Here is a 23,461-nt window from a genome sequence, read left to right as displayed (position 1 = left end):
TAAGAGAACTAGAAGATTGTGAAGGTGATGCTGAAGCTATTTGCACGGTCATCATGATCATATCCTTATGTTTGCACTCTTGAATATGTTAGTGAATCAATAATGCCGTCAGCAGGAACAATGATAGATTGGGAATTGTTTCATGCACTGGCAGCTTGGTGTAAAGAAGAGTTGAGTCTTTGGGTGGTTTTTGACTATAACAGTGGAGTGGTGATTTTCAATGCTTTCAAATTATTTTTCTATGCAAATGATGGAGTACAATATCTTGAAGTTGTTATGTGCACTTCCAATTGTGAGAAGGGTGATTCTTGAAATGCATGTATACATAATGTTTTCATGGTGCTAGTTGGTCACTTATTTTTGAAGATTTTATTGAGGATCACATTGTGGAGGGTTTTCAACAAATGGTTATGCATAATAAGTTGGTCTTGGTATACTAAGGCTCTGTGGGATCTTGTTTGGGATATTATTTGGATCTTGGTGTTTCCTTTTTGTGTTTCATCATGGTGAAAATTCCAGTGTTTCGAGGGACCCAAGGGGAAGGACTCGGAGTCTTATCTTCGGGATTTTGTTCGAGGATGCCAGCTTTCTGGATGGTCCATGAAGGATCGAGCAGAGATTTTGCCTGATTTTCTTGAAGGTGTAGCCTTGAGTTAGAATGAGGCCTTGTCGGACTCTACCAAGGAGGACTGGGACCAAGTGGTGGCTGCAATGAAGCAAAGATTTGGGACAGTGGAATCACCAAATGCTTTGATGTTGTAGTTGGACTAGTTCTATCAAGGAGATGGTGAGATGGTCTCTACATTGGAAATCCAATATGAAACTCTATGGACAAAGTATGAAAGGGCAGCTTTGCGAGCTGTGGCATCTACATCATCATCCCCTCAAAGTCTTGTAGGGATGGAGCACTTGAAGATGAGAAAATTTGTTATGGGTTTGGATCCTCATCTTCGCTCAAAAGTAATGAGTAAAGATCCAACAACATACATGGAGGCACTTTGCATTGCGACCAAGAAAGAAGCTTCTCTAAGGATCGAATCCTCTTTTGTGTCTTCAACAGCTTCAACTTCTAAGCTGGAGGTAATGGGAACTCCTCATGTACCAAAGTCCTCTGAGTTAGATCATAATATCTCCCCATTGATGGCAGAGTTTGCTGATTTGAAATTGCATATGGTTAATGCATGACAACCTAGAGCACCAAAGAGTGAGGATAGGCCTCGAGATAAGAGTGGGGTCACTTGCTATGAATGTAATGAAAAAGCTCACTATCACGCTGAGTGTCCTAGATTGAGAAAGAAAGAAGAAAAACAAGTATCCTTGTTAGAAGCTTCTTCAGGGGATGAGGAAAGAGAGGTAATGATGGCTAAATGGGGGCGTGGTAAAGCAAAAGAAGAAGAAGAAAGAAAGGAAGAAGTAGATGAGGAACATCAAGAAGAGGAATGCCATAGTAAGAAAAAGAAGGCATCTAGAAGGAGAATTAGCCAGTTAGACTTTCCTTTCGGACAAGGCATTGGAAGCTGACTTGTTGTCCGACCTTAAAGAAAAGGAAGCTCATATCACCTTTGGTCAATTACTTGCTTTGTCTCCAAAACTACGGAAGGAATGGGGAAAACTAGCAAGCACAAGTGTCAAAGAAGAAAAAGAAGAAAAATGCCATTCCTATTGTTCAAAAGGTAGATATAGATGTTGGTGAGATGATGTACATGTGGTTGATGTGATCATTGATGGTCAAGTGATTTCTAATGTGTACATTGATGGAGGTGCATCTATTAATGTCATGAGTGAGAAGACCATGATAGATGCTGATTTAAAATACTCTAGTACTACCTCTCCTTATCATATCAAATTGGATGACAACACTAGTTTAAAGACCTTGGGAGTTGTGAAGAATCTAGAAGTGGATGCATGTGGAATTTCTATGCTGACTACTTTTCAGGTGATCCCTACCAAGCCAGATGCATGTGCCTATCCATTGATTTTGGGAAGGCCTTGGCTACGCAAGGTGAAGGCTGTTCAAAAGTGGGATACTGAAGAATTGATTTTGCAGGAAAATGATAAGAAGGTATGCTACAACATTGAAAGCCACAAAAAGGAAGTTGTCAAGGAGTCGTCTTCAACATCAGAGAGTTCAAGCTCTAACTTAACCGATGAAGAAGAAGAGACAGGGTGTAGCTCCGAGGAGACCAGCTCAGAGGGTGAGGTGGAAGGAGTGGCCTTTGGTCTTTGTCTTGGTGCTGATCGAGATGAGTCAGGAGGGAACAAGGTGGTGGTACAAGAAGATCCTGTAGAGACACTTCATGTGGAGGATGTGGAGCACACTAAACGATGCCAACGCAATGAAGAGCTTCTTGGTGATTCTCTATCAACAAGTAGTTAGAAGCTCTAGTACTTGGATATGTTAGATGATTTTCCATGTCTCTTTGCAACAAGCTATTCACAAGTTCGACCAGTCTCTCTTGTGGAGCACAAGATTGAGTTGAAGCCAAAAAGCAAGCCAGTTGTGCAACACTTAAAGCGATTGGGAGTGATCCAAGCTGAGGCACTAAAGAAAGAGGCAACACAGCTACTTGAGGCAGGATTCATCTTTCTTGTTGATGATTCAGAATGGATATCTCCTGTAGTTGTCACACCAAAGAAAGGAAATAAGTGGCGGGTTTATGTGGACTTTTGTCCTTTAAATGCATGCACTAAGAGGGATCATTTTCCTTTGCCATTCCAAGATGAAATACTAGACCAAGTAGCAGGGCATGAGATGTATTCTATATGTGATGGGTATTCTGGGTACTTTCAAAGTCGCATTCGGGAGGAAGATCAAAAGAAGACATCCTTTGTCACATCTTGGGGAGTTTTTCCTTATAGAGTCATGCCTTTCGGGTTGACCAATGCACCAGCTACATTTCAAACGTTCATGAGTCAAGTCCTTGAGCCTTACTTGGGAAAGTTCATAAGGGTGTTTTTGGATTATTTTCGCATTATTCTCGACGCATAGATCACATGGAGAAGTTAAAGATGGCCTTAGCTAGGATTGATGAAGCAAAAGGGTGTCTAAATCCTAGCAAGTGTTATTTGGCTCAAACAAAAGTAGTCTTATTAGGGCATATTGTGTCTGAAGAAGGCCTGCAAATGGATCCTGACAAGGTTCAAGCAATCATGGCATTGCCAAGTCTTGAGAGTGTCACTGGTGTTCATAGAGGGTTGGACTTTGTGGGACCACTCCCTCGCTCATCTCAGGGCAAGCATTATTTATTGGTGGCCATACATTATGTGACTCAGTGGGCAGAGGCCAAGGCCACAGTCAATAGCAAGGCAAGCACAGTTGCAAAATTTCTCTTTGATCAAATTTGTTTACGCTTTGGTTGTCCTTTGAAAATTCTCATTGATGGAGGAACCTCTTTTAGAAATTAACTAATTGAAGATGTGGTGCATAAGCTAAAGATAAATCATAGCATGTCCACGCCATACTATCCCCAATGTAAAGGCTTGGCTGAGAAAATAAATGGATTGTTGTACAATTCAATGGGAAAGCTTGTAGACACCAAGAAAAGGCATTGGGATAGGCACTTGGTAGAAGTTTTATGGCCTTAGAGAACCACACACAAGCTAGCTATTGGGTTTACACCATTCGAACTAGTGTATGGAATAGAAGCCATTTTGCCCATTGAATTGGAGATACATAGTCTTCGCACTTATGTTGCAAGAATAGAAGGATAGGAGGATGCCTATGCTCAGCGCTTAGTACAGCTAGAAGCCTTGGATGAATGCAGATTACAGGCCTTACAAAACTTGAAAGCTTCTCAAAAAAGGCGTAAGGCCTGTTTTGACACCAAATTACGCAAGAAGAAAGATATTACAGAAGGAGATTTAGTCATGAGATTTGATAGCCGTTTGGACAAGCGGCTAGACAAAAAGTTTATCGGCCGATGAGAGAGACCATATCGAGTCAAGAAGAAGTTCACCAATGGAACCTATCAGCTTGAGAATGTTGATGGCATGGCGATACCTGGACGCACCAATGAGCATCGCCTTCAATTCCTCTATGCTCGACCACCTTGAGGGCCAGTAGACTCTCTCTGTCACACTAGAGAGGATCTGTTGGGGGGGGAAAGATATGACACCAAAAATTGATATTTTTTATTTAGCATTGGTATTGTTTTTCTCTATGTTTGATAAGAGTTTGAGTATCAAAGCGATAGCCTAGCGGCTCTCACTTATTTATATTTTCTAAGACATTATATGGGATTGAGAGAATGAGTGGAATGGATCATTGTAAATACCATGTCTATGAATGATAAATACCTTGGTATAGGGTGAGAGTTATTTGTGTATGGGATATTATGGGATTTTTAGAAAGTAGGAAAAGTGAGTCATATAAAGAGGTGGGCTCATGTCCATGTGTTCCAATAATATAAAAGAGGCCACATGCCAAGCATGTGGAAGGCACGTGGAAGAGAGTAGAGTCAAGAGGAATCCTTCTAGAATTCCTATGTGGAATAAGAAGGATGTGGACATATGGAAAAGAGAGGGTCCCTATGGGCTCCATGTGGGAAGACTCTTGACTTTCTCAATATTTTAAGAGTCTTAAGCATCTTTTGATGGGACACATGGCAAGAGTAGCCAAGAAGGACATGGATGGTGACATACGGGCTTATGTGATTGATGGGAAAAGAAATCTACAGGCAACAATTGTAAATGGGTGAAGAAGGGTGACAAATCTCTATAAAAGGAGCCCTCCTCTCCCTTATTCATCATCTCTTCCACCATTAGGCCTCATGTTGTTGTAGCTCTAGTCTCCTCAAGCCTCTTGCATGAGCCTTCTCTTATGTAAACTCTTGAGTCCATGTCTCTCTAGTTCATTCTCTCTCTAGTTCATTCTCTCTCTGTGAATAGTCTTGGAGCTTCCGCTCCCTCTTGTATGTATGAAACCTCTTCTCCTCCCTTGTGTTTGTAGTATTTTGAGTTGCATTAGAGTGGAGTCTCACTCTATTGACAATGAAGATCACTTCGTATTCCCTCTCTTGAGTCTCTCTTCCCTTTTCTTTCTTTCAAAGCCTTAAAAGTTCTTTCTATTCGGTCGCTCATTGCACACACATGGTCCATCCATTTCCCGAGCCACCAAGGGAGGGAGTTACCCTCTTTTAGGCAAAATCTATGAGTGGTGGATCGTTGATGAAGGTGGAGTCTTTAGGCAGCATCCTGCTCAGGCGAAATTAGCATGGGAAGAGGAAAGCTTTTATGGCAGTTTGACCCCCTGTTAGTGTTTTGCTCATAACTTTTCGCTCGGTACTTTGATTTTGATGAAACTTATATCAACGTGAAGCTCTCTTCAAAGTGCATGTCTCTATGTGATTAGACCTTGAATCAAAAAGTTATGAGTCTCTGTGTCTAACAGTCTGTTTTCATGACAGTTTTTTATCCCCTTCTAGTAAACCGCCCATAACTTTCTGGTCACTTCTTTGTTTCTTACGAAACGTGTATCAACGCGAAGCTCTCTTCAAGGCGCATGTCTCTATGTGATTAGACCTTAAATCAGATACTACAGCAAAAAGTTATGAGTCACTGTGTCTGACAGTTTATTTTCATGATAGTTTTTACCCCTGTCTAGTAAACCGCTCATAACTTTCTAGCCGCTTCTTTGTTTCTTACGAAACGTATGTCAGCGCGAAGCCCATCTCAAGACGCATCTCTATATGTGTTTGAATCTTATATATCATGTCTCTACTGAAAGTTATAGGCCTCTGTGTCTAATGATAGTTTGCAGAGTCTTTTGAGCTAATTGTAAAGGTATCTATGAAAGAGGTGCAATGTTTCCCCGAAACCTACCCATCCGACCCAATCAGCCCCTTCAAACTCCTTGATATATATCAGTTCATGTCATGTGAGCCACAAGATCTTCTTTCAACAACGTATCGCTCTTCTCTTTGGCACAGACCGGCTTGCTGAAATTATGGCCTCCGCTTATCCTTTCCTTCTCCCTATGCTTGAGTACAACATCACTTGGGATGTTACCATCTTCATTCTCATCGAAGGGAGAAAAGTATGGTGTGGTCTCTTAGTATAAAAGCTTCTTTTTAATGTCCCTTTCCCAATGATAAATATCTCTATCACTCAGTTCGAAAGCAGTAAGAAGTGAAGAGGTGCTAAAGTTTATTACTCCCAACTTCATGTCACAGTACCAAAGCACAAAACCCTCTCCATCTTAGTCCAAGAGGTGTCCTTCATAGCCACACGATGGAAGGGCGGCATGCCAAAGTCCTTTCCAACCGGTGATCGTCTGTACACTAGCCATGGAAGTGCGGCTTCCATTTTCCACCCACATTGAGCTAGAAGTAAACAACCTCCTCGGGGGAGGGCATTCCAACCAAACCTGTGTCTTGTGCGATTCTCGCATTTCCTTTAAGCATCTTTCCCTCTCAGTACTCGTCTTTCAGTTTCATCTGCACTTAGCTACAAGCTTACTTCCGCTCAGACGACTCATCGACATACGTCCAAAGATAGATTCAATAATTGAGCATGTATTACGAGCGACCATTGTCTTTCAGCATCTTTCCCTCTCAGTACTTGTCTTTCAGTTTCATCTGCACTTAGCTACAAGCTTACTTCCGCTTAGACGACTCATCGAAATACGTCCGAAGATAGATTCACTAATTGAACATATATTACGAGCCACCTAGGGTAGCTCGTATTTGGGGCAAGGTACGCCACTCGGTTGGCCATATGGCCTATGTCTGCCTGAACATTGAGTCAGCTGTAGCACAGGTCGCCCCCCCCCCCCCCCCTCACTCTTAAATATTAATGTCAGCAAGCCCCTTTGCACTTCTCCCAACATCCTTTTCACCTCATTGATATGAACAAATACCATATGCCCTTCATAAAATAACCATTAGAGAAGGCATGCTACAACTTGCATTTCCCACAAGATTAGTAGTACACTATCTGGAGCCAAAATCCTGAAAGAGGCTTTTGCACCAGCAATGATATGAGCAAAGCAAGAAAGAAGAGCCAGTAACTCAAAAGGATAACGAAGCCCAACACACAGCTATAAAGAATATCCAAGCCCACCCACATCCTAGCTATCTTTGCTAGGTTTGGTACTACACATTAAGAAGACATGAGGTGACCAACAATTACAATTGACATTTGTTTGGACTATTATGCAGCGAACACTAAAGAAGACTGGGAGGTAAGATACTTGCGTGATGGCTTTTACAAAATAGCTGTATACTTCTGCTCATGCATAATAGCTAATTGCATAGTGCTTCAAGGATCATGCATTGGGCATCTGATACCAAGTTGCCATCTGTCTAAAAAAGGTTTGGAGTGGATTAACAGGGTCCAGATCGATCAATATGCAAGCCCTAGCCTAAATGGGGGTAACCTTGGTGCAAGGCCCCATTATCTCAAGTACCAACTTGCCCCTCTAATTTCTATACCAGCTAAGCCTAGTTACCATGATCCTCAAAACAGTATTATTTTTACCCAAAGCACCTTCTAATGGTATTTGCAAGAGAGAAGAAAAAGTACAGCCAAGAAAATAAGTGACATTAGCAAAGCCTAAAAGCAAAGCTTTAAGCAAAACCTGTTAATTTTATTAGTATCTTTGGCAAGCTTTAATATTTGATGAGGAAGTCCTTGGCAGCTTGCCTTCTCAGGCCCTAGAGACAGTAAGGCTTTAGGCAGAAAACCATACATCAAACATAAATGGACTAAGCCTGATGCTGAATGTTTAGAAATGTAGTAGGCGAATTCAAGAATTTGAGCTCATATTCAAACTTGTTTCCAACCTATGAAAGACATCCCCCAAAATGACTATTAAACCTGCTATCCCAGTCACTAACAATACCGGCTTGTAGCCCGTGTAACTTCAAAGGGACTTGTTAACTCATGAGTTTTAGTTGGACTAACATGAGCCATTTTCGTAAACCTATCCAGACAGATGCGTGGCTCCTCTAAGTCCGAAGTCAATAATAAAACCACCAAAATAATTTCCCATTTGCTTAGTGGAAGCTCTAATGGATGAAGAAAGCCGCCTAGCTCCTGCTACTCTGATCTAAAATCATGTAGATACGATGTGCCCTAACACCTGTGGGTTACCATGAGCTACTTCAGAGGATTAAGAAACATGTGGTATAGTCTGCAATGGTTGACATATAACTCTCAATTTTTCTGAATCCTACTACTTCAGAGGATTAAGAAAGATATGGTATAGTCTGCAATGGTTGGCATATAGCTCTCAATCTTTCCAAGTCCTCTTTTTCCCTTCCCTATTGCAAGGGTCACTCCCCTTGTCCTTCTTATATGTGCCCAAGATGGGCCTTCACCCACCCCATCAAATAGATGCTCCCATGAACTCTTGCAAGAAAGCTCTCAAGAAGGCATCCTCAAGCACTAGTCCAAGCACCGACACCTCTTGCACCTCTAGCTGATTCTCTCTAATGCATACTCCACGCATTTGTGAAACAACAAGTCCTCTGGTCATCGCTTTGCATTGTCCATGAAACCATCTGATCTCAGGCTCTATAAACGCAATACCCACCACATGTGGAACTGCCAAATAATGTCATGATCTGCCAAAACATTCCAATGCCCAAGAACCAATGGACAATAACCCAAGCGCTACAAAAAGAAACAATATGGTTTATCAACAATTGTATCTTGTGCACCTTCCAGGCCAAAACTAAAGCTCGATCCAGATTCTTGTAACTCGAAATACTAAAATACATTCAAAATAGCATTATCATTTGATGGACAGCCCTGCTTAAGGCTAGGCATACTACTTGTTCAAGCACTCCGTTCCAGCATGTTTACCCTGCTATAGGGTTGCTCCAACACTAGCTCATTGTCGCAGCACCTTATAAGCTATCCTACCTCCTTTAAATATGCATAGTTACTATTCAAAAGAATCGCAAGCGGTCACTGACTTTACCATTCTAGAAAACCAACCACATGTCAAAACAGCTAGAAAATGACCAAACATCTGTAAAAAATACAAACTATGAGCCATCCCTTATATTCCACTTTCTCCAAAAGAACTTTCCCGCTTTGTTTCTACCCAAACAACATGTCAATTGCACGGTACAAAGCATTTTGAAGTTCCGAATTAATCATATTCAAGGCATTGAAAGGAATTCTTCGTTTCAAGGCCGGGAACAAAATGTCTTTTAAGAGACAAAGTTGCTCAAAATTAAAAACCCTGGACCACTGAAAACTCTTTCATAGTCAAAAAAGTTCATCAGGATATATGTTTTGAGACTATCTTACACTGCCCTTAACAGAATTCTCCAGAATTCCATCACTTCAATACTCCATACGTTGAGAAGTAAAGAGCTTGGGATGTTACAATTGTCTCACACTAGTCCCAGGATCACGTTTCGCAGGTCCATGCGCTCATCCTCCCCGTAATTGTCCACTGCCACTGCGGCCGTTGCCACCAGTCTGCATAGGCATCTGGTATGGCGGTTGTGCATACTGATGTGGAGCATACATGTAGTTTCCCATCATCTGCATGGGTCCAGGGGCGCCACCACCGTTCATAACGCCATTGACCCCTAAATTTGCACCTGACGCACCAGCGGAACCTCCTGCACTGGATTCTCCTTGCTTAGCCATTGTCGCCTTCTCCCCTTCCAGTTCCCTATACTTATGGAGATAAATTTTGAGTGGTTCAATGTAATCTTCAAAACCAAGTGTCCCCATCGCCCAGAGTAAATCGTCTCCATTAACGGTCTTCCTCTTCTCTCTCTGACATTTGTCGGAAGCTTCGCCCGTTATAAAGCTAATAAACTCGGAAACACACTCTTGCACTGTTTCCTTGGCCTCCTTGGAAATTTTTGCGTTGGCAGGGAGCGCCCTTTTCATGATGCGGCTCACATTGGCAATGGGCAGAAGTCTATCTTGCTCTCTGACAGAGTCGTGCCCGCCTCCGTAATGCCCGCCTGACTCGTCGTCGGATTGATGACTACTGTCGGGACTACAGTGACGGTAGTGATGATCGGCCATCTGCAGAGCACCAAAGCCTCTAAAACTATGGTCGGGGAGTCCTGGAAAGGCCCTGGTTGCGCAGGTGCTCTTCGACGAGACGCCCAAAAACAACCTAAAGAAGGCCAACCAGCCCAATGTTTTTCTTCTCTTTAAGCTCATGTCCTACTACAACTAGAACTATAGCTTAGTTATGTTTGTTAGCACTTCCAGTTAGCTGCACAGCTATAGCATCTATTTGGTTTGCCCTTTGCATTCGGATTGCGCACCACTTCTAGCCATCGCATGAGTTTTGATTCTCCTCCACGTTGAGTCCTTATATGGCACACATGCGCACCTTCTCTTCGCTTTCTCTCTGGATCTCCCGCAATTTATCACCCACATCAAGCTGCTTCGGTTATGCAACTGGATGGATCAACGCACAGAGGATCATCGAAAAGAGAGCAGTGTTGTCGAGCACACAAACTGTCCCCTCTTGTTTTTTGGCCTCCCATTGGTAGGCCTCAATCAAGATGTGGTTTTGGAGATGAAAAAATTCATTCAGGACGTTTTCTGGCCTGCCCTCTCCGTAGCCTTCTCAATCGTTCTCCTTTTGTAAAGCAGAAATTCGAAATTTTTAGGATTAATTTGCTTCTAAAATACGTGTGATGCTTTGATTGAGTGGGAGTTAAGTGCACTAATGGCTTTGAGACGTGAGCATTCAAGACTTACGGCCCCTTGTTTTTATTGTCATTCTCTCTCTCTCTCTCTCTCTCTCTCTCTCTCTCTCTCTCTCCATTCACTACCTCCTTTGTTTTACATTTTGGGCAGGCCTTATGAATGACAAAATTCATTCATTTCTTTCACTTGTTTTTTTTTTTTAAACGAAAAGGACCAAATTTATTAGCATTGGCTCTCCTAGAGAGAGTGCTTTAGGATTGAGTTGATTGGAAGTTTTGTGATTATTCTTAGTTTTTTTAGAATTTTTATTAGGAATTTCTAAAATTCTTGACTTCTACTTTTAGATGGATGTTAGCTTTTCAGTTTTTAGCTTGTGTGTGCTTTTTACCCCCCTCCAACAGGGTTATAAATAAATTCAAGGGCTCCACTCTCCCTCCATGCTTTGAGCTCTCCCTAGAACGATTGCCTTGGCTCCCTTGAGCTCTCCCTAGAACAATTGCCTTAGCTTCCTCCAGCTACAAGTCTTCAAGTCACTTCAAGCTTTCCGGTCGCTAATCCAAGTCTTGCGTGCGCGTTTGTGAGCAAGGCACTAAAGCCGATTCGCTAGTTAACTGCTAAAGCCGTTGCCTTTTAAAAAAAATTCCTATCTAGAAAGCTGTTTTTTAGAAAAGCAGGTTCACCTATTTTTTTAAAATCGCTTTCATGTTGAAAGGGCTTTGTGCCAGCCAAACGGGCTTTATGCCTACCGGTGAAGAGATTGTTGTCTACTAGATCTATTTATAAAAATAAAGCAACAAAAAACCCTAGAAAGTTGACATCAAAACTTTGCATGTATCATTCGTAAAACCTTCAAGGAAAAATAACGTTGATTTTACCTTTCAGTTTTAAATTATACTTTTTTTAAAATTCAAGGCAATGGCTTTGTATTCAATGTGAGAGCATGCAAATAACTATAGAACCTTGGCAAAGTCTAATGGATCTTGTGATTCCTCAAAGCATTTCTTTTTTATTATTTCTTACTAAACAATCGACAGTGTCTAAAGACCCGTAAAACCTGAGCCAAGTGCTTTCGTGCATACATGCACCCTTGTTAAATAAAATATTTACAAAGAAAGGAAAAAGGCACCTTTCAGCAAGGCTATACTAATGCCATAAACGGCTGACTACTCTACAAGCCTCATTGATTGCTAGTACCAAAAAGCTAACTGTTCTTTGGATTTCTCTAAGTTTACTGTTGATTGGGATCCTTCCCACCGGTAGTCTTTGAAAAGTTCCACAAGTGCATCAAGACTAAAGCTCTAAGGACTTGGAACATTTGGTATGTGAGGTCATTTTGCCCTCTCTTGTCACTAAGCAAAGCTGTCTTCCACTTTAGCTTCACCTCAATGTTCAGTCCGCTCAACTGTTTTTCTAGATCCAACCAAAGCTCTTTTGATACTTAACAATCCCAGAGAAGATGCATACGAGTTTCCCTTAAACCTTGGCAGAGTGAGCACGATGGTGACACTCTAGGGTTCCACTTTGTAATTCTTGCTTTAAGAGGCATTTAGAAGGATTTACTGGGTGCTTGGCTTGCATGGAAATTATGTATTGGTCCAAGTCATATGTGCATCGATGAGTAGCTGTCGATTAGTGAAACTTGAGTTTGCGCCACGTATATTTTGCTATGTTTGGAGGAGGAACAAAATGCATGAGAGCTTATTGGTCCATCGTTAAGGAACTAGTTTAATGGTCATCGTCTAATGTAATTGCGCTTGAAGAGCTATGGGGAATTAGTTTGGCGGAGTGTGGGAGCTCTTCATGATGATGGTTGTGTCATCTTTGTTCACAGAGCATTGTTGTCACTTATCTTTCCCTGCATTTTATACATTCGCGATTCATTTTGGAGAGTTGATGATGTATTACGTCTGCAATCCTCTGTCAATCATTGACTCCATTTGCAATTGTTTGGGATTGTTCCAGAAATGGTCAAACGTGTGAGTGGGAAGGCTCTGTTGGACATAAACGACAATGGGAGGTCTGTTCTTAGAGGTAGACATTTATTTCATGTTTGTAGGTTTCTATGTTACAAAACGTCTGAAGTGCAGTAGTCTAACTCGCATGCATGTGCAGAGCCAACAACACACAAGGCACAAGAGAAGAAGTTCTCTCCATCTGTTTTCAATTCTCCAGTAGTGTTTTCCGCTGGTGGAAAACCTCCAAAGCAATCGGCTTTGTTAAAGAGCTCTGCCATCAATAAAGATGTGAAGTGTTCTCTTCATAAGGCCTTCCCGATGGTGGCTCGCGAAACCTACGCTGAAGGTAGCGATCGCTTTCATCACTATTTTTTGTTTGTGGCATTGTGGTGGTTGACTCCCTTTTGAATAACATGCGTAGGCATTTTCTACATGAATGATAAACTCTCCCATTATTGTGCACCTACAATGCATGCAAGGAATTTACTGTTAAGTTTGAGGATACGGATTAAAGCATGAACCAGGATAGTATCTAGCTAAGCTGTGGTGTGAACGTTGGGAGAAAAAGGCGAATGATAGAGTGCTTTTGCTCACTTAGTTGTGAGTTTTAAAGAATTGCATTGGGTAATTTTGCTGTCAATCCACGAGTGTGACAAATAGAATCGTTTCTTTCTCCTTCGCAGTTGAGACAAGGATACGCCAGTTTAGAAATCTTGATGACGCTTGTAATATACTCGGACTTACATTCTCTATTTTGATTAGTTGTTCACGTTATTATTGCGGTAAGAGAGGGTCATCTCGAGCAATTTAATTCGTGGTGACAATGAAAATGTCATACCATATTTTTTTGCTATGTTCCTCACTTCAAATTAGCATTCATGGTCCAAGTCTAAGGTTGTTTGTAGAGGCCATTTCGAAGGAGACAGATTCGTTTATCAGTAGTGCCTTTCAGCAATCACGAATTCACACCAGTCCCACAATTCTATGCTTGTCTCATAAATTTTTTGTTGTTGTTTGCTTAGTCACTATTTTTGTTTGCTTAGCGATGTTTTTATTTTATTACAGTTTTTGGGTGAAGTTGGGCGACACATTAATCTTCACATGAACTTGTTATTGAAGCAACAAACACTTCTTCATGAAGCGACAAAGATCATGTACAAAATTCGTAGGAATATTCATGTGCGCTTGCTGGAAATCATTGGCTATTGCAATAGCAACTTACAAAAAAAGAAAAAAAAGAGTTGACATCTTTAGAGAGGTAGATGTATGCACAATACAAGTCTATTTCACATTACTTAGTCTATTGAATGTTTAATGACCTAAGAAAGAATATAATTGTGCATTGTGCTAAGTGAGCTGAAAGAAATACTTGTGGAGTTTTAGTGTGGCAACTGCGGAGGCACACGGGTGAGCCATGATCCTTGGTACGCTTTCTATTACACTTGTGAGTCCATCCACTTCATCACCAAGGTTGTGCTTCTCAAAGGACGCATATATTTGCGTGACTGCTCGACTGTCATAGTGATAGTGCACGGCGCACAGGTGCGCGATTGCTCGACTGTCATAGTGATAATGCACGGCGCACAGGTGGCCACCTTGCTTTGCTTCAAAACACCTTTCTTGGACTTGTATGCTAGTAGCGTGCTTCAAGTGCATGCTATGCTTTTGGGTATGAAGCCTAGTGGGAGCTTCATAATCAATAGTTCCGGGCATTTGGCTGCGTTCAAGCCTAATGCATGAAAACACTTGTACTAACTCAATGTCTTTCTTAATATGATGATTCTCTTTCATGATGTTCACTACACAATAATATTTTGGTAGTGTCTATGTTGGACCATCAGTGTCTTGTGTTCACATTGCGCCTCGTTCGAACACATGGAGATGTAGTTGTTTGACAATCATAAGTACGCTACATTGGTTGATTTTTCCCCATCATACACATACAAAATGTTTGCACACATGTCATATGACTCTATTTTCGTAGTTCCATCTCCTATAAAGGCACCTTGGAGAGGATTGCTAGCAAACGTGCAAGCAATGAACCCCAATACTACTGAGCTCAAGTCCATGGTCCTTCTGCTAAAGAATGCTACGAACTCACGTGCTTTGATCCACGATTGCCTTCTTCACGCAAGTGCAATCTTACAATGTTCATTTCAAGTACTTTGCTAAAGCACTTCGGGGATACGCATGCTTTTCAATGTCGGCGACAATGTTGATGTTGTGCACACTTTGCTAGTGGACGAGATGGTTAGCCCGGCTAAGCTAGCTCCCTTGCATAGATAGAAATGAAAGTGAACATACATTGTTTGTGAAGGAGAGCACGAGAGTGCTTTGCTATCTTTGGTGCGTTCAATGCCCCTTATAGTCGCAAACGATGTGACAGTTCATTACTTGCACGTTTTCACAGAGTCTAAGCACTCAATGGATACTATTGTGAAGAAAGTATACAAGCGTAGAAGGGACTTAGCCATGACACAAACACTCGAAGGCAACATGCTCGCCTCAAATGGAATGCACAACTCCCACACAAGCTAATCATTCATAGGAGCATCCAAACCAAGAGCAAGCAACAATCCCTCCTCTTGAACATTATGCCAACAAAAGCAAGGCCATAGCAAAGTACTTGAGGAGCATCCAAGACACTCCCTCATTCTCTTGTGCTTGCTGCAACGTGTTGGAGTTTAAAACTAAGATGCGTCGTGGCTCAAAAAGAGATCATTTCGACGATAGAAACCTCACATGGATTGATTTGCTCATTATGTTATGCTCAAATCCAAAAAGCAGTTGTCCCAAAGTATGCCTCCAAAAAAATGTCAACCCCAGGAAAAAATACACAAGCATCATAAACAACTTGGAGGCACATTTGATTGCAATCAATCGTTCTGCCTCATTTCTTGAGTTACAGCTCAACTATCATGGTGGCGTTGAAGCGCAAACTCAACTTCATTCATAGCTACATGAGTGGCCTTATCCGATCTACACTTCCCCTAAGGGCACTTGAGGAACTCTTGGGAACACCTCTGTATACATCACCCTCAACCATTTGTGGGTAGAACACATTAAAGCAATAACCAACAACATTGATATGGACCCAAGTACAACAGATTATTCCCATCCACACGAAGATGACACTCCAACGGACACTCTTGTCCACGGCATTTACACAACACAACAAGTGGTTGACTTCCAAGATAAGGCAATCAACATTGCACCATCTGAAGGATTCACCCCATTGAGCATATTCAAGGAGCTTGCACTCCCAATGCTGTTCTATGGTCACCCTAGGCATAACACCTTGCTTGAATGGACTTCCTACCAAGATATTGTGCACTGGAAACTCATTAACAAATATCGTCGCTTTGCAATCTCATTTGAGAACTGTGTGTGTTTTATATATATATATATATATATATACACATGTTGATATGTATACATACTAAATACATACATACATATATATATATATATATATAAATACATATATGTATATACATATACATACACACACACATATACATACATGTATATATATGTATACACACACACACACACACACACACACACACACACACACATGTGTGTGTGTGTGTGTGTGTATGTATATGTATATGTATATGTATTTTTATAGACATATGTATATATATATATATACATCTTGCAAATAGCTTGCGAGTTTCAAATTGGGAAGAACTACCTAAACACTATTTGTAGGGACGAATTTCAGATATAGCCAGCCACGGCATGAACAATCCGTCATGCACAAGGGCTTACAATGGACTACCTTTGACACTTCTCGGATAAGAGCCCATGGACTCATCTACACAGCACTCTCGTGTGTGCGTGATCTAGCAAACCTTTACATCTTGCAGCTTGCAGCAATCACATGTCATAGTGGACTCCTCAGCTCTCCAAGAACTACATCGTCTTCGAAGCACTCGATCATGCCTGCTGCGCAGTTGATTTCGGATCCATCAATTGTGACTCTTTGTCGGGGACTTCAACATATGCTACAACAAACCAATCCACAACTTCAAAATGCTTTGGTGCTTCATGAAAAATCATAACATGCACCAGTTAATATCACAACCAACCACAATTCATGGGTCAATGCTTGACCAACTTTGGACTCATGACAACATGACTACTACAAAAACCACATATGATTCAAGCTACATCTACAGGTCCGATCACTCCTTGGTGTACACCACCATCCCAAGAAGCAAAGAAAACTTCACTTCTACTCCTCCACCTACACAAAGGAAGGCCCCATGAAGGTAATTCATCTTGTTTTTCCTTTTTTTGCCAAAAAGGAGGTTTAGAGTATCTTGTGTGGCTCGCACACATGGCTTGCTCAGATTCATTTGCTTATTGATCTTTGATGGAAGATTGTATTATTGGGCGGTCATGGGTTCATGTTTGAAGAGCTGTGCAAAATTTGGCAACTTGTCATAGTAGCTACCATTCAGTTTATTTGGTGCCTCAAGAATGACTTAGTGTTTAAAGTGGGGGAGGTTGCCCTTAGACTTGCAACTCCATGTTCAGCATGAAGTGTTAGAGCTTATGGATTATTTTGCAAATTGAGACGATGCCTTCACGTGTGTTTTAGGGGCACTACGATAGGCTTCTTAGTAGCCCGTCTTAGCTATGTTGTTTTTCTCTTTTTTGTAGTCATTTACTTTTAACACTTAGATTAGAAAGATAGCTTAGTTAGACACTTAGAATAGCTTAGTTAAGTTACACACTTAGAATCTAGCAAGATAGCTTAGCTTTCAATGTTTATATCATTCCACTTATACTACAAAGATAGCTTATTTTATACATGTTAGCTCACCCTTTAGAGTCCAATTTAAGCTAAATAGTACAATGACACCTAGTTCTCTCTAACATACCTAAGCTATCCTTCTAGTATAAGTGGCCTCTAAAGCATGAGCTAAGCAATACAAAGGCCAGGGGCCTTTGTACTACTTAGCTCATGCTGTTCGAGGCCACTTACTAGAGAACAACATGAGCTAAGCAGTACAAAGGCCAGGGCATGAGCTAAGCTATACAAAGGCCCTTGGCCTTTGTACTGCTTAGCTTATGCTTTAGAGGCCACTTATACTAGAAGGATAGCTTAGGTATGTTAGAGAGAATTTAGGTTGTAGTGTTTAGCTCAAGCTTTAGAGTCCACTTACACTAGAAAGATAGCTTAGTTTGTAATTTTAGCTCGTGCTTTAGAGTCCTTGCTCAAGCAAAGGTTGATGGTTTGCAAATTAGATTGAATGCTAGATGTCAATTTAGGTTCATGTGTCTAGGTTTTGGAAGGAAAATGGAAGAATCCTTTAAAACATAATTTGGTAGCAAGTTAACCAAAATATGATAGGGATTCCATGACTAGAAGAGCCATGCCTTAAGATTCCCTACAACTCCAACAACCTTCCTTATCTCATGTGCACTTATAAAGCATACAGACATAGCTTTTGTTGGCTCACAAATGCTCGAGACTACATCTTCTCTCCTCTCACTGACCTTATTTCTTCAGGACTTAAGGAGCTTAAAGTTGTGATCTCCATATATGGAGATATATTCCATGCTACCTACTACAAAACATTCCTTAATGTAAATAGCAATTTACTATGGGGTATAGATTCGGGAGTCAAGCATGTTTGCAATGGATACTAGTGTATCAAAAGGTGAAGCAGTTAGGGGTACCAATTCAGGAGAGTTTATTCTATTAAGGGTGAGATTTTGGACTAAATATCTGCAAAGGACAATGGTACTTTGGTTATGGTTTAAGCATGCCAATTCACAATTTCTTGACAATTGTGCACAATGTGCTATTGAAAAGGGGGAAAGAAGCATGTCCCACCATAAAATGATGTAACATCCTTATGAATTTTCAAGTATAATGGAATTACCACTCTAAAGTTCTATGCAAAGTATCATGACCATGCAACACATAAGATATGGTGGTATGAGCATACCGATGCACCGTCTAGGGTCAAAAATGAGAAAATGTGTGTATCCCACCATACAAATGATTTCCAAACCTTATTTAAATTTTCAAGTATATAGGAATTATTCATCCAAATCTCTTTTTAAATTTTCATGACCATCGGACACATATATCCATGGTATAACTATATTGATGCACAATTTTTGGCAGTAATGCACCATATGATGCTTCCTCCAAGCCAGTGATGATAAACACCCCCTGCACCATGTGGCACACTGCATTTGGCACGTCTTTTTGCATTCAGCACCTCTTATCTCCATAGACTAATGGGTCTTCTTCCCCCCTTTCGGTTGCACTTACTATTGTCGTGCGGTTGCTTCTACACTTTTGCTGCCTGTGCCGATACTTCTATACCGCATCCATATGCTACGCAGCTCTTGATACAACTGCATTCACTTCTCCCTACTCGCGCTGGAATCTGCTACTGCGGTGACATGTAACCTTTGCAGCTCCCCTCCTACTTCAATGCCTCCTTCCACCTATAGCATGGACTCACAGGTCCCCTAAACCTTTACCTTTATTTTTAGTTACCTTCATTTTTTGATTATCTCCCCCCCCACCCCCCCCCCACACACACTCTTTCATTTCTTCACAAGCTTTAATTTGTTACTTCAAACTCCTCTCTACTTTATCCCATCCACTTCCCATTTATTCTCGTTCCCCCCCCTAATGAATCAATCCCCTAACCCTTTTCTTCCACCATTTTCTTTCATCACCAATGACATTACCGATTCTCTTACAACATTCATTTGGACCTTGTGGGGTTCCAAATTTATGTCCACCATCATGACCTTCTATATCATTGCCTTGAATATACCAAGTTGAATGCCATGACTATGTTCTCCCACATGCACCATCAAGGAAGTCAATGTCGTATCAGCTGTGGCATCACATACTTAACCATACGGTTACAAAGCATCAATGCCATATATAGTTTTGCATTAGTAGTGGCAATTGATTTTGATTGCCCTTATATCCTTAATCCCTTAGCCACCTTCTTATTTACGAATCTTTTGAAGAAAGTTCGTTTGAACTTTTTATTATTTGTATAATAAGGGGACATGGTGCTAGACACTTCAAAGACCCAAGACATTAACTTAGCCTAACAGCACAGTCGATGAACAGATTGGAGGTTGCTAGTTGTGTGCATATGTGGCCATGAAATTTTTGCTCCATACCTAACATATTGCTACATTCCCCAAATGTTGGAGGGAACTCAAAAACTATATTGCCATTGTATGTCCTCCATAATTCAGCTACTTTCTCTCGATTGTCTATGTTTCAAATCCTACATTTCAGGATGCTAGCATCCTTACTGTTGAAGACCAACAATGGAACACTTTTTCCACACTTGGCATTGTCCTTTGAGTTGCCTTCTCAAGTCTTCCACATCATAAACTACGTGAACAGGTACCTACACCTACATCATCATGCAAGCAAGCATTGATGGTTGTAAGAGCTTTAGAGGCAGTGGATTACATTGCATTACACAAGGGTCTCCTTTTGCACACTGGGATTCCAAGAGTATGAGAATCCCTCAATTCAATCTAGGGTCTCCATGCTTTTGACAGAGTCCACATCCCCAAGATGATTAACATTCTCTAGAGCCAAACTAGGGGGGACCTCTATCCTGTACGCAATAACATATTTTGTTGATAGTGATGCCTCCAATAGGTACTTCTTGAAGCCGTCAATGTCCCATTGAGACCAAAATGGGTTTTTCAAGAGTGGGACTACATGTGCCATCGTCTTTGACTACTTGTTATCATAGACAGGAGTTAAGCTATAGATTTTGTTGACAATAACACATCTACCAGGTACTACTCAAAGCCATCAATGTCCCACTGAGACAAAAATAGATTTTGCGAGAATGGGACTACAAGTGTCATATATTTGAATGCTCGTTATTGTAGACATGAGCTAAGTTATAGATACATAAGAGATGGGGGAAGAGTAGCTATAATGTTTACAATGGAGCAGGTTGGATATCTATTCAAGTTTTACTTAAGGATTTGAGGAGAGGATTTAAGTATCCCATCATCAATTGGTGGTATGCCAAGAAATAATCATAGATATGGGGACCTATATATTAAATCCATAATCAGATAATGTATCAAGCATGCCCATCATTGGTGGTGGTATGCAAAGACACATATATAACACCCAGGGGGCTTGTTAAGAAACACGTAAGATAGCATGTGCAATCAATAGAAGGGGTTTTAGTTTCTTGTGGATTTACATAAAATATACATAATTTAGGGATATAAGCGCTATATAAATACCATTGGAGCAATCACACATGCTATATGCGAATTTTACATTGGTAAAAACCCCCCCAAATCACCCACCTAACAACTCTGTGTGTGCAATCGAATTGGCACTACTTATTGCACAAATCACCACCCCTAGCACATTGCATCCTATTGACCAATTCCATTCCCAATGCAGGGCCCTTTGTAGAAATCTTGAAAACGAAGCACCTTTCATCCGGAGCTCCTTGCTTAGGATCAAATTGGCACCACTTGTTGTGCAAATCACCACTTGCGTGTGATCTAATTGGCACCACTTGTTGCACAAATCACCACTCCTAGCACATCACATACTATTGACCAATTCCATTCCCAATGCAGGGCCCTTTGTAGATATCTTGAAAATGAAGCACCTTCCATCTGGAGCTCCTTGCTTAGGAAAGCGACTCCCATGAAAGAACGGGAATGTTTATTGACTCTTCAATCCTACTTCAATGCCAAGAAGGCATCATAACCATCTCCACTAGGATATTGCATACTATCCACCTTGGAAACAATGCATCTGAACCTAAGAAGCTAAGATAGGGAAATAATTAATGACTCTTATATTGTGGAAAACACTGAGACCGCTGAATTTCACTTGTGATTTATGACAAGAGGACCCAAATCCTCGAGGATTTTGAAGATCTTGGTATCACAATTTGTGGTAGACTAGCTTCCACAATTTTCTTCATCAGGTATATCATTACCAATTCTCTTGAAACATTCATTTGGCCTTGCGGGGGGCCATATTTATGTCCACCATCATGGCTTTGGACACAAAGGTGCCTAACCTTTTCTATCATTGCATTGAATATGCTAAGTTGAATGCCATGATGGTTTTATTCCATGTGCACCATCAAGTGGGTCGATGTTGCATCAGTTGGCATCACATAATTAACCATATGATTGCAAGCATTAATGTAGTAGATACTAGATAGTTTTGCATTAGTAGTGTTAATTGATTTTGATTGTCCCTACTGGCGGTAGTACATTGGCAACCTTCTTATCCATGAATACTTTATATAAAGATGGACTAAACTTTTATTGTTTGTAAAATAAGGACACATGGTGTTAGACACTTTAGAGACCCAACAAAGTAACTTAGCCTAATGGTGTAGTCAATGGACCTATTGGAGGTTGCTAGTTGTGTCCATATGTGGCCACCAATTTTTTGCTCCATACCTAACATATTTCTATATTCCCCGAATGTTAGAGGGAACTCAAAAACTTTATTGCTCTTATACGTCCTTGGCAATTTAGTCACGTGTTCTCGATTATCTATATTTTGAATTCTGGATTTTTAGATGCTAGGACCCTTACTTTCAAAGATCAACAATGGAACACTTTTTCCACACCTAACATTATCCTTTGAGTTGCCTTCACTAAAGTCTTCCACATCACAAACTACATGAACACATGCACCACATCATCATGTAAGCAAGCATTGATAGTTGTAGGACCTTTAGAGGTGCTAGATTGCATTGCATTGTGCAAAGGATCTCCTTTTGCACCCTAGGATTCCAAGAGTATGAGAATCCCTCAATGCAATCTAGGGTCTCCATGCTTCAATGGAGTCCGTGTCTCCAAGATGAATAGCATTTTTTGGAGGCAAACTAGGGGAGACCTATTGCCTATGTGCAATAACATATTTTGTCAACACTGATGCCTCCATCTCGAAGCCATCAATGTCCATACTAGGGGAGACTTCTTGCCTATGTGCAATAACATATTTTGTCACGTTGATGCCTCCACCAGGTACTTCTTGAAGCCATCAATGTCCCATTGAGACAAAAATGGGTTTTGCAAGAGTGGGACTACTTGTGTCATCATCTTTGACTACTTGTTATTGTAGACATGAGTTAAGCCATAATTTTTTCCGAGAGTGATGCATCCACCAAGTACTACTTGGGTACTGCAAGAGTGGGACTACATGTGTCATCGTCTTTGACTACTTGTTATCATAGACAAGGGTTAAGCTATAGATCCATAAGAGGTGGGGAAAGAGTAAAGACTTTATTAGATAATTTGGTAAAATCCCAATTCCTAGAATGGTATTTTTGGAAGAAATTGTAGCCTTTCCCCATGAAAAAATAGGAGAAATATGTGAAATAGACTACGTTGCCATTCTTGAAGTATGAAGTATGAACTACATTCTCAAATAATAAATAGAATATCAATGCCTAAACTACATTATCATCAATAGAATAATAAAATTCCAAATGCATTAGAGTGAGAATCGTCTTGTGAGCAATAGTGGTGTTTAGAAACACCTTCATAATAGCTCTCTAGAATTTCCATTGATATTGAGACTCGCTTTGTTGTGGGCATTGTCATTTGAAAATCTCCAAAACTATACAAAATTTCCCATAATTGCCACCATGTTTGACCGTTCATGTTGTTCAAACGGTTCTCATAACACCATTTAAAAAGAGTAGAAACTTTCGATTTCTAGCCCTATTGGGGAAAATGGCACCAGTGCCACTCCTTCAAAATCCATTATGAATTATTTTATGAAAATATTCGCATATTATTCACACCCAACAATTACGCACCAAGTTACATAGCTGGCAAGAAAGTAGTAA

General features: G+C 40.8%; 1 protein-coding gene across 1 annotated transcript; it reads right to left on the bottom strand.

The window, feature by feature from the left end:
* Positions 1 to 9,181: 9,181 nt before the first annotated feature.
* Positions 9,182 to 10,268, bottom strand: LOC147884823 (uncharacterized). Its single transcript, XM_087397531.1, has one exon. It carries the CDS (start codon positions 10,135 to 10,137, stop codon positions 9,385 to 9,387), a length of 753 nt encoding a protein of 250 aa, XP_087253657.1. The 5' UTR covers positions 10,138 to 10,268; the 3' UTR covers positions 9,182 to 9,384.
* Between the last annotated feature and the right edge of the window lie 13,193 nt (positions 10,269 to 23,461).

This window comes from Dipteris shenzhenensis, chromosome 26 (genome assembly GCF_047967505.1).
Source record: "Dipteris shenzhenensis isolate YYH24624 ecotype China chromosome 26, Dip_SZ_1.0, whole genome shotgun sequence".
Taxonomy (NCBI): domain Eukaryota; kingdom Viridiplantae; phylum Streptophyta; class Polypodiopsida; order Gleicheniales; family Dipteridaceae; genus Dipteris; species Dipteris shenzhenensis.
The sequence above is the reverse complement of the archived record's forward strand: the minus strand, read 5'-3'. Positions and strand labels throughout refer to the sequence as shown.